Source organism: Gekko japonicus, unplaced genomic scaffold (genome assembly GCF_001447785.1).
Source record: "Gekko japonicus isolate JY-2015 unplaced genomic scaffold, Gekko_japonicus_V1.1 scaffold1500, whole genome shotgun sequence".
Lineage (NCBI taxonomy): Eukaryota > Metazoa > Chordata > Lepidosauria > Squamata > Gekkonidae > Gekko > Gekko japonicus.
In genome coordinates this window covers 397,274-409,546 of record NW_015173177.1, presented here as the reverse complement: position 1 = coordinate 409,546, position 12,273 = coordinate 397,274, and the positions used below count along the sequence as shown (strand labels likewise).

Genomic DNA, 12,273 nt, shown 5'->3' with positions numbered 1-12,273 from the left:
TCACACGTTTTTGTCCTGGCTCAGGAAGGATGGCTCCAGAGCAAACTAATTCATGCGGCAGCCAGATCGCTCGCTCACAACTTTAATGCCAGTAGCTCACAAAGGAGAATTTTTGCTCACAAGACTCCACAGCTTAGAGGGAACATTGCTCCCCACCCCGGCCTGCCTGGGGGGAGGGCCTTGGCAAGGCTTCCTCGCACTTCCGCCGGCCTTGCAGGTCCACCGCCGGGCCCCTGATGTCAGGGGGTGTGGCATATGCTAATTTGTTATGCTAATGAGTTCCCCTAGCTCTTTTTCTACGAAATGACCCCTGGCCCCGCCTACTTCACAGGGTGTCTGTTGTGGGGAGTGGAAGGGAAGGGTATTGTAAGTCGCTCTGAGACTCCTTTGGGTAGTGAAGGGCGGGGTATAAATCCAGTCTCCTCCGCCTCTTCTTCTCCTTCTCCACTAAATCCCCATATTTTCTTCTGTTTTCATATATATCTATGGCATGCCTAGCAGTCACCTTGCAGAGATGCTGTGGAGTCAAGTTAGCTTACAGTGCTTTAAAAAACGAAAAGCGAAAAAGGCGTATGTACCTATCGCTAGGGAGAGCAGGAAATGATTCCTTATACATAACTGAGACTGTGAGTTCAAGGGGGTGGTGGCAAGGATCGTGGCCCTGGATCGTAAAAATGGAGAATGTTTTTTAATTGTATGTCTAAGATTAGCAACTTTGGACAATTGCTGCTCATTATAAATGTAGGCCTTACCTGTCCTCTGTTGGTCCCCCCCCCCCCGTTGGCATTGTTTTGCATGATTTTCATCGGCTTCCATTTTGACTGTATGATTTTTCTTCCACATCTGATCCCTGTAATACTGTTGGTATGCACAAACATATAAAGATGCTTTTGCAGTGATCCCTTCATTTCATTTATCTTCAGGGCTCTAGTCGGGGGGGAGCTCTCAGGTATGGAGCTCCGGAAGAGAACCTCTAGGGGGCGGGGCGGTCACGTGGTGAAGCCCCGCCCCTTCTTTACCCCGCCCTCTGCTTCGATCCTCATTCCGTTTGGGAATGAGGATGAAGCAGGAGGGTAAGTAGCCGGGCCTTCTGACACACTTCCGGTGATGTCAGGGGGTGTGGCCTTCTGTCACTTCCGGTGATGTCAGGGGGCGTGGCATATGCAAATAAGTTAGCTTGGAGTGAATCCTAGAGCATCATATGATGCAGTGGAAACACTTCCAGTTTTGCACCAGAAGAGATGTCTAGGCACTAGGATCCCCCCCCCCACATTGCTCTCAGGTACGGAGCTCCGGAAGAGACAACAGTGGGAGGGCTTCTAATGTCCTGGCCCCACTGGTGGACCTCCTGATGGCACCTGGTATTTCTGGCCACTGTGTGACACAGAGTGTTGGACTGGATGGGCCTTTGGCCTGATCCAACATTGGCGTCTCTTATGTTCTTATTTCCCCTGGCAATGTTATCATGACTTTAAGAATATTTAGGTGGAGGAGAAAGAAAGAAGTTACATTCTGTGTTGCCATAACCTTTGTGTTTTGAAATCAAGCTAGAACACAATGGAACTAATCTCTAACCTGGAGATCAAGGGTAATTTCAGGAGGACTCCAGGTTCCACCTTGAGGTTGGAAACAATACATGATGAGAGATCATAGGAAAAGCAGTTTAGAATCAAAATACAGCCCATAATTACTCAGTGCAACGTTGTATAGTCAATTATATTGTTTACCAAGCACATTCATACAAACATTTACATGCAAAGAGTATTAACAGATAAATGTTTTAAATAAATACTCGTGCAAAAGTTCAGTTCTAATTATTTCCTTATCTGTTTCTTCTCGTGTATGTTTAGTACAAGCATGGCAACTGTCAAGGCTTCCAACAAGCCAGCTAAAGATCCCCGTTTCTGTCCTTTCTCAAGGCAAACCTGGCAGTCACTGAAACATAACAAAACTTCTTAAAGTCCACAGAAGAGAAGAGAGAAACTCACCACTTTGAACACAATAACATACAACCAATCTTGTCAAATTTGTTTGTAGAATTCTATTATACAACTTCAGTCCATCTTGGGGTAAAGTTCTTTGCTGTAGCTTGCAATATCTCTATGTTGCCCTGTTCTTATCTACATATTTTAACTCTACTCCTCTCATTCATTACTTACAGGTGGTGACTTTGTCTCATCTCTTTACACTCAGTAATTATATCACGGCTGTATTTTGGTTCTTCTTAACTTATCCACCTTGAGGCTGGCAGCGATCTTGTTTTATTTATTTATTTAACATATGGATATCCCACCTTATTTTCTTGAACTCAAGGCAGCTAACAATGCAACAAGAAGCTGCAAGGATGTAAAAAATAAAAGTTCATTCAAAGATGTCAAAACACAGAGCTAAATCTGCTGAAACCGCTGAATTTCCTCCAAATACCCTCTCAAACTGTCTTGCATGTCTTCCTAAAATGTGGCCAAAAAAGGCACCTGCCATACTCACTCTGGTAGGCCATTGCAGAGAAGGGTTCGGCGTGTGTAGAGATGTGAAGGCCCGGAAAAAAAATGGAAAAATTCGGGAACAAAACGTTTCCCCCCCCGTTTTTTCCTTGAAGACTTTTTGTTTTTTCCCGAAAAATTGGAAAAATTGAAAAAAGAAAAGAAAAAAATTGATTATGGAACGTTTTATTTTAACATGATGAATTTAAGACCAGGTGTTCAAATATTTTCCAAATCATTTCTAATATAAACGTATCAGCAGGTCTAGAAACCCAGGAATTTCGGATATATATATGGTATCAGGTTGATGTAATTTCTGTGCACTGAGGACAAGCAAGTCCTAGGTTACAAACTGAACTCTCCAATGCAAGAACAAGATGCATTTCTTCCTTTAGGAGGTGCGATTGTCAGAAGAAAATAAAAAAGTTTCAGTTTTATTTTTGCATGTGGGTGGGTATTCTGTAATAATTGTTTGGATACACTATATTTTTAATATGCTAGCTGTGATAATTTCATGCCAAGTAAAAATGTCCATAGTCATATTTTATGTTCCTAAAGTAACAGAATGACTTTCAAACTAGAAAAGACAAAAGAAATGCTAATGTAGCATTTTTTTCAATTTTTCCAAAAATTTCCGTTTCCCCCCGAAAAAAACCAGGGAAAAACCGGGTTTTTTTCCCCAAGCTTCAAAATTTCCGGAAATTTTACATCTCTAGGCGTGTGTCCACACCGTTGTCAACTTCTCTGAACTTTCCATTGCAGGCATAGAAAAATTCAAGGGGCGCTACTTCCACAGCCGCGATTATAAGGACCCCAGTGAGTTCATGGGGAAAAGGGTTATTGTGGTTGGCACAGGGAATTCGGGAGTGGATATTGCTGTTGAGATCAGCCAAGTGGCCAACCAGGTAGGTACAAGTTAAGTTCTCAGCAAATAGCTATTTTGGCTGTTGTGGCTCTGCATCTGAGTGTTCTGCCCTATCTGTAGCAACAAGGTGGCATCCAGATCGCCTGTGTTCCAGTGTCTATTCTATCTGCCACTATGCATTTAGAGTTTCTTCTCACCTTAGGGAGACACCTTTGCACCAGCAAAATAGGGAGGGGAGGCTTTGTAGAACACACCCTTGTTGGTCACAGATAATTGAATTGTTATCTTAGACATGAACACTCCCAATTTGGGCAGAAGAAATGGTGTCGAGCATCACCATCGAAACCTGCTGAGTCACTTCAGTTTTCTGGCTCTCCAGTGCAGCCTCTTAGCACTTCATGACCGGATACTACAAGGCCACAGAGTTCTTTTACTGTTGAAAAGGTATTTCAGTGTCCTACTTAAGACGAAGGGGTTGTGTTAAAAGTTTCCAGCCTATCCGAAATTCCTGGGTTTCTAGACCTGCTGATACGTTTATCAGATTGTCGGTTCTTTGCAGAGGAGACTATAGCCCTGGTCAGGGTAGCTGGTCCCCAACTCCTGCTCTGAGTGGCAGCAGGAGAATAAAATAAATAAAATAAATGGAAGTCAGGCCGATGGCATGATGTCACTTATAGGGAAAGGCCTGAAGTGACACCAGTCCTCTTTAGGAGTCACCTGAAACTCTATGGTTCTAGTTCTCTCTCTCTCTCTCACCCACTACTCAATTATATATAAGGGAGAGATATCAACATACAATAAAAAATGATACAGTAACAACAAAAAGTAGAAGTTAACTTTCCAAACAGTATCTTGTTGACAAACAACATAATAACTATATTATAGCTGCATCAAACTTAATAGATAACTAACATCAAAACTAAAGGTTATACAATATCAGTAACCCGCAATTTAACCTAATGAAACATGTATGGTGGCAAGGCATTTGTCCAAGGATTACTTGGCCTGTGCATCATAAACCTGTTTTGTTCAGCTAGCAAAACCTTCCATTTCTTCATCGGGCTTTGAGTGCTTTCGATTAGAGTATGCTGGGCGGACCATTCAGCAATTTTGTCATCAATCAGGTATTCCCATAGTTTAGTGTACCAATGGTCTATAGAGGGTGGTTCTAGCTCTCTATGGTTCTAGCGTTCTGTGTTTCTGGGGTTCTCCAAAGTACTAGCTTCAGATACAACTTCTACAACTTCCTTAGCAAAGTTAGAATGATTCATGGGACATACACATCACAATGAGACTGTGAAAAAATAACGTCCCCCCACAGTTATATATCTGTCTCAGATTTGTAAGTGTCTGTTTTTAGCTTTTTAATATGTATACTAAGAGCTGCGGTGGCTCAAGTGGTTAGGATGCTGAACTGCAGGCTGTGGAAGGTCGGTAGTTCAGCAGTTCGAGACCCGAGTGCCGCATGACGGAGTGAGCTCCCGTCTCTAGTTCCAGCTCCTGCCAACCTAGCAGTTCGAAAGCAAGAAATTGCAAGTAGATAAATTGGGACCACTTCAGTGGGAAGGTAACAGGGTTCCGTGAGCCTTAGTGTTTAGTCATGCTGGAGACGTCTTCGGACAGCGCTGGCTCTTCGGCTTTGAAACGGAGATGAGCACCGCAACCCTAGAGTCGGATTCGACTGGCTTTCGAGCAAGGGAACCTTTACCTTTTAAGAGTGAATACAAGAGTTCTAATATGTGAAATTATAAAACAGCAGAGTATTGGTCAGAAAATATGACTGGGTATATGGTAGGGTTGCCAGATCCTGCCTGGCCACTGGCAGGTAATAAGAAGGGAAGGTTGCCAGATGCAATTTGGGAAACTCCTGAGGATTTGAGGATGGAGCCTGGAGAGGACAGGGACCTCAGTGGGGTACAATGTCATAGAGTCCACCCTCCATTTTCTTTGGGGGAACTGATCTCTGTAGTTTGGAGATGAGCTGTCAATCCCAGGGATCCCTAGGGCCCACTTTGAGGCTGACGTCCCTGGACAATAGGTAGCCTCAGGGCTATTTTTGGGCAGGAACGCACAGGAACGGAGTTCCAGCTGGCTCCCGAGTTGGCCACACCCATCAGGAACTCATTAGCATAATAGGCCACACCCAACAGCAGAAACTCATTAGGATTGGCTACATTAGGGGTGTGTGGCCTAACATGCAAAGGAGTTCCTGCTACAAAAAAAGCCCTGGGTTTTGACAACAAACAAGGTAAACAGAATAAGAAGGGAAAGGTGGGTGTGGCTGGATGGCCACACTTCTGGTAACATGGGGGTGTGGCCTAATGGGCTAATGAGCTGTGCTGTCAGGGGTGTGGCTGGATATGCTAATGAGTTTCTGATATTAGATGTGGCCTATTATGCTAATGAGTCCCTGCTGGGCTTTTTCTACAAAAAGAGCCCTGGTAGCCTTATAACCATTTAGGGAGATCCCTTTTAGAATCTGTGGAAAGAGCTACAGTTAATGAGCAACAGCTGGAGATTTGACAGTAGTAATGGCTGACAAGGGCTGAAGAACATAGAGTTATGACATCTAAGCGGTCATAGAAAGGCTTTACTGTTAAAAGATAGCATCAGGGAGATACTGTTAATAGTTTAGGGCAGTGATAGTCATCCAGGGGCTCAGGAGCCACGTGTGGCTCTTCGACAAGCATTACTTCCCAATGTGGCCCTCCGCCATGTTCCAGGAAAGTGGGCAAGGCCCTGGTCCATGTTGGCATAGTAATTAACACACCAATGGTGCACAACCTGATTAAAGAGTAGATAAAGGTGTATTTAGGAACTAACATACTTGAGAGGAAAGAGGAGAGAGAGAGACAGGTTCCTAAATACATGTCTAGCTGAGAGAGAGACTGAGTGTGACACTTCTGAAAAGAAGAGGGAAATTATCCTAAGAGTAGCAATCAGGAGACACTTAACAGGAGAGAGAAGGTGCTGACCTCACTACTCTATCTAATTGTCTTCTTGCTGCCCCCTTGAGGGACTTCTCTTCTTTGTACACCATACATTTTTTCCAATACCCCTTCTTGAGATCGAGTGTAAAAAGTAATTTCTTACGTAGCCTTTCAAACTTTTCTTGATAAAGTGGCTTGGTGAGTGCATCTGCAATCATTTCATCTGTAGGACAGTATTCCAACTCAACAAGCCCTTCTTCTTCCATGTTTCTTAGTAGATGATGCTTCTCATCCATGTGTTTAGTTCTGGAGTTGATCTTCTCTGTCTGTGCAGGTTTTATGAACCCTTGGTTTTCTTCAAAGAGTTGTACTGGTTTGGGTTCCTCTATCCCAAAGTATTGCACCCATTGCAGTATCCATTTAAGTTGTCTGCACATTTCTGCTGTGGATACATTCACAGCTTCAGTTGATGATACAGCCACAGTTTCTTGCTTCCTGTTGCTCCGGCTGACTGTTCCACCAACACAGGAGAATAGGTGTTCACTGGTTGACTTTCTGTCTGTAGTAAAGTTGTTTTATGTAAAGTTGTTTTATGGATTGATTGTTTTATTTATGTTGGTTTTATTAATGCTGTGAGCCGCCCTGAGCCACTTCAGCAGAAGAGCGGGATAAAAGTCGAATAAATAAATAAATAAATAGTATCTCCTGCCCAGTCTGCATCAATGTAACCCACCACTCTGGGATTGTCACTTGCTGGTCCCTTTTGCTTGGCAATTCCATCTTTCTGCATAACACACCCACAGCTGTTGTGATATCAGGACACGTCAATGTGCTTATATTCAGCAGTTCACCACTTCCTTGCTGGTTGAGGGAGTTCATTTCCATAGGAGTGGTTGCTGGCTTAGCTCCTTTCATATTCATGTAGTCCAGAAATTCTAGAATTTTCTGCTTTTGGCTGAGAAGATAGCTTCCATCTTCCTCTTGTTCTATTTCTATTCTAAGATAGTAGTTAATGTTTCCTAATTGTTTCACTTCTACTTCTTGATTCAGATGTTGAACTATTTTATCACAGTCCTCCTTGTCTTCATAGCATAAAATCAGGTCATCCACATAAGTCAAAATGTAAGTCAATTTGTTGACTCTGTATCTAGAGTATAGGCAATATTCTGGTTAGCCTTTCTCAGATCCTTCATTGGTTAGCACATGATGAAGTTTCTCAACATTCTTGAAAGGAAGATTGTTCTGAGTAGCTTTACTGAACCAAGAGACAACAAATGATTTGAGAATTTGGATATAGAATTGAGACTATGTGGGATCTGCTTCGCTGTTTCGTTGGTGGAACCGCAGGGAGTGCAGTGCGCAAGTGAAATATGGACATGAATTGATTATGGGACAGGTCTTAAAAATTTAAAACCTTGGGAAGTCTTTCAAGATGTTTGGCACAGGCACTTTACCTGTTCTATGCAATTGTAAAAAGGATGTTAACACAAATTATGAAATATTTGTAAGACTGTTTACACTAAATGTATTAATCATATCCTGGTTGTATGTAGTTTGATTGTTTCTCCCCAGAATGTGTCAGGTAGCTCTGCCTCAAGGAGCATATATCTGCACAGTTCAGTGAGAGAGCGATTTTTCCTTTCTGCTACACCATTCTGCTCTGGAGTACATAGAACTGGAAGCTGAGACTGTATTCCTCATTCAGTCAAACAATTCTTCATCTCATGTCCCATGTGTTCCCCTCCATTATCAGTGTGGATTGCTAGTAGCCTTTTTGAAATCTGTTACTGAGCATTGCCACATATGTTTTACATATGTACTTGACTGTTTTCTTTAATTGGTAGGTCACTGTGTATCTTAAGTAGTCATCAATGTGCTCGCTTCGGCAGCACATATACTAAAATTGGAACGATACAGAGAAGATTAGCATGGCCCCTGCGCAAGGATGACACGCAAATTCGTGAAGCGTTCCATATTTAAAAAAAAAGAGAGAGAGAGAAAAAAGTAGTCATCAATAAAAGTCAGCACATATTTATTCCCACTAGGAATTTGAGTTTGTGCCATGCTGCTTGTTAAAGCTAGGTCTCCTCCCCTTCGCTCTGACACAGTACACACACCTTTCTTCAGTTGGACATCTGCTCATTTGCATGCCTTTTGTTAAATTCTGGCTTATAATAGCCTGTGCCATAGCCTGGAGCAATCTTTGTGTTTGCATTCCTTTGCAAGATTTGCTTTTTACGCATAAGCATCAAGACTGTACAAATCCTGATTTGCAAATCCAGTTGCAATTAATTCTCCTCTCTGTTTGACAAAGCATCACTTTCCAAAAGATGCCATAATTCCTTTCTTTGCCAGTGCTTTTACAGAGATAAGATTATTCACTAGCCCTGGGATATAAAGGCAGTTTGTAATGAGGACGGCTTGGGTTTCTCCATTTGGGAGCTTACATTTTATTGTCCCAGAACTGATACCTTCAACCATTACAGAGCGTCCATCTGCAACACTTAATTTCTCTCACTTTTACTCATCTAATGTTTTTAAAAAATCTCTTTGAGCACACATGTGGGCCATGGTCCCACTGTCTATAAACCAAATATGACTGTTTGTGGCTCCTGGTGATAATATAAAATATTTATTTATTGGCTGCTTAAACTCGATCTGCAATTCTTTGCCGTTTCTCCCTTTTGTTTTGGGAAAGGCTTTCTTCTGGTTAGCAGTAGAACAGACCCTCTTCATGTAGCCTCACTTCCCACAGAGGTGACACATTTTCTCCCCTTTGTTATTTATATTCAAAGCCATTTGGCTAGTCTCTGTTCTCCTAAATTCCCATACATCATATTCCTCCTTGATTGATAACACTTTGGAGTGACAAATCATTCTTAGACTCAATTCGAGACACTGTGTTTTCATATGATTCCGGCAGGCTGATTAAAATTGACACAAGCATATCCAGATCGTCAGTTTCTTTTCCTGCACTTCTCAATTGCTTAGCTAATCCCAGCGTCTTGTCAAGATGTACACGAAAATTCCCACCAGCCTGCATCCTTATGCTGTGTTTCTGAAGGTAGGAGTTGACATGCAATCTTTCCAACTCAGCCCAAACAGCTGCCTGTCTGTTAAACCAGTGATAATACCACCTCTTGCCTGCTCATTTTTGACATTCCATGCAGTTTGTTGCTCTGCATCATCCACAAGCCTTTTTCTGATGAGATGGGTCTTCTTTCATTCTCTCCAAATTAGATAGTTGCTCTCCATGAGCCTATCAATCTGGTGACCATGTTGTGCACCACAGGAGGTCACCATCTTTGTTCCTTTGTTCTCGCCTGCTCATGTCAAGAGCCTCCAGCGATCTTTCTACCTTTAATCAGAGATGCACTTAATCTGGGCAACCACAACCGCTGTCCAGTGGGGCTTGTGGTTGGTGGGCGGTTTTCTCCTTGTAGCAGCTGCCTTTGGAGCCTCTGCGAGCCTCCCTAAGGTGTAGGACTCAGGCCTGGGATGGAAGTAAACATGGCTGTTCGGGTTGATGGTAATTGAAAAGGTGGCACTACACAAGCTGAGAAGTGAATGCCACTGGTACATTAGGGTATCAAGATCTGAAAATTAATCTAGATGACTGAGAAATACATACAAGTCTGTGTATTTGTTTTTGAGTCAGACCACCGGCTCAGGTTTCTAAACCAGATTCTACTACTACTGTGTTTGAATATCTGTATTTTTTCCCTCATCACAATAAACGTCATGTTTTAGAAGAAACAGATGAAAAGTATCTTGCTAGCCTCTCGCCCCTGTTACCCACTTACCGTGGATAAGTGAGGAAGTTCTTTGTCCTCAAACTAGGATTTCAGACAAGCTTCAGTAACACTAACACTGCTGCATACTTGGAAGTTCTGCTTAAATAGGATCTCTGAGTGAAGGCAGCAGAAATTAAAACAGAAGTAGGCAGCACAATAGAGGTCAGTGAATAGGGATCCCATTGGCCTCATTATGGTGAGAGACTTCCAGGTGATTGTGGCTGTTGCTCACCAATGCTTACTGATGCTGACATGGTCAGTGGGCAGAAACTGGCTGGCCAAACAGGGGGGTGAACTCATTGTCCCCATATGATGACACAGTGGGTGCGTTCAGACGGGGGCTTTACATCGGTATAGGTGCCGGTTGCAATCATTGTACTCACCGGCGTTCAGATGGCGAACATCTCCCTCCTGTCCCTAACCAGTGTAAAGCCCTTTACACCGTTGCACTCTGCCACTAGGTCCCCAAGTGGTGGTATCCTGAGTGCAACGGTTGTAAACGCTGTACCTCGCTGTCTGATCGCTCTCCACCGTTGCACAGCTACTTCCATTCAGAAGCCTCAGGCTTCCGATTTTCGCCCGCCATTTTTTTTTAAGGATGGCAATATGCGCTTGGGCGAAGCTTCGCCCTGCCGTTTGTATAAAAAAAGAAAAGAAAAGGGCCTTACTGTAGCGTTTCGGAGGCGTCCGGGACCTCCGGGAGGCTACTGTGCTCTTTAAACTTTAAAGGTAAGTCCTTACCTTTAAAGTTTAAATGTACGACAGGGTTTTTTGTGCATGCGCGAAGATCGCCATTCTATGGATGGCTGCCTATGCGCATGCGCAAACTAAGTTAAAAAAACAACCCCGAAGACGAGTGTGGACGGGCGTATTGCGATGGTTTCCGCTGTGAGGGAGGTAAGTGTGATCGCGTTTATGCCGGCAGAAACTCCCCGTCTGAACGCACCCAGTGTGACCTGGAAGCAATGGCATTGCACTGGGGGAAATGTTCTAGCACTTGGCCAAAAACTCTGAGTGTCAGAGCGTTGCCCCTGGTGCAATGCCATTATTTCTGGGTTGCACCAGAAGTTGTGTAATTGGTGGCGGGGTGTGTGTGTACATTTCTGCCTTCTCCCATTTCCCACTGTTGCCAGGCATGGTCTATCAATGAAACTACCTAGGCAAACAAGCAATAGCTGAGTAAAGGGCTACAGGCCCATTTTGCCACACAGCCCTCTTCCAAAGTTACCTTCAGTTTGTGAACATATGAATCTGCCTCATACTGAACTAGCAGTAAAGCCCGTTGTGAAAGCAATACAACGAGATCTAGAAAGAGGCTCTGGGGCAGTGCTCTGGCTTTGGGCAAACAGTGTCAATTTGCTGTGGTGACCTCAGCAGGGTATAATGACAGAGTCCACTGTTTTCTCCAGAGGAACTGATCTCTGCTACCTGAAGAGCAGTTGTAATTGTGAGTAATCTGTAGCCCTCACCTGGAGATTGGCAGCAATTGTTACCCAGGACAAAATGGCTGGTTTGGAGGGTGGAGTCTATGGCATTCTACCTGTCTGAGGTCCCACCCCTCTGCAAACCCCACCCTCTCCAGGCTCCACCCCTCAAATCCCCAGGAATTTGTCAGCATGTAGTTGGCAACCCCATCTCCTTCCCAGCTAGCCACCAACCTACCATTATCTGCCCCTTTGACTTCAGCTGACTTCTGCCCTCCCTTCTGCAGAGCAGTTGTAATACTGAGTGCTCTCCAGCCCTCACCTGGAGATTGGCAACAATGGTTCCCTATGTGAGACTGACTGGTTTGGAGGGTGGAGTCTATGGCAGTGTACCTGTCTGAGGTCCCACCCCTCCTCAAACCTCACCCTCTTCAGGCTCCATCCCTCAAATCTCCAGGAATTTCCCATCTGGAGTTGGCAACCCTATCAGGATTGGCCCCAATGTGTTTTCTCCCAAAGGCCAAAGTAGGTGACAGGACCAAGCTTAGTTGCCTACCAACAGGCACTGAGGGGAATGTAGGGTTGCCAGCTCTAAGGAGGGAAATACCTGGAGGTTTGGGGGGTGGATTCTGTAGAGGGCCGGGCGACGGAGGCATCGGCCTTCTGTCGCCCGCCTTGCCCCCCCAATCTCGGCCCGGGCACCCGCGGCTCCCACCAGCGGCCGCCCGACTCCAGACTCCCCCGCGGCCACTCCAGCCAGGCGACGGAGGCATCGGC

The 12,273-nt window shown here is 44.3% G+C and overlaps 1 protein-coding gene across 1 annotated transcript in view; it reads left to right on the top strand.

Moving 5' to 3' along the window:
• LOC107119942 (dimethylaniline monooxygenase [N-oxide-forming] 5-like) overlaps positions 1-12,273 on the top strand; it is a 43,280-nt gene that overhangs the window by 18,235 nt on the left and 12,772 nt on the right. Inside the window, exon 4 of the mRNA XM_015422570.1 lies at positions 3,246-3,388. Within this exon, the coding sequence (XP_015278056.1) occupies positions 3,246-3,388 (143 nt within the window). The remainder of the gene's footprint in view (positions 1-3,245; positions 3,389-12,273) is intronic.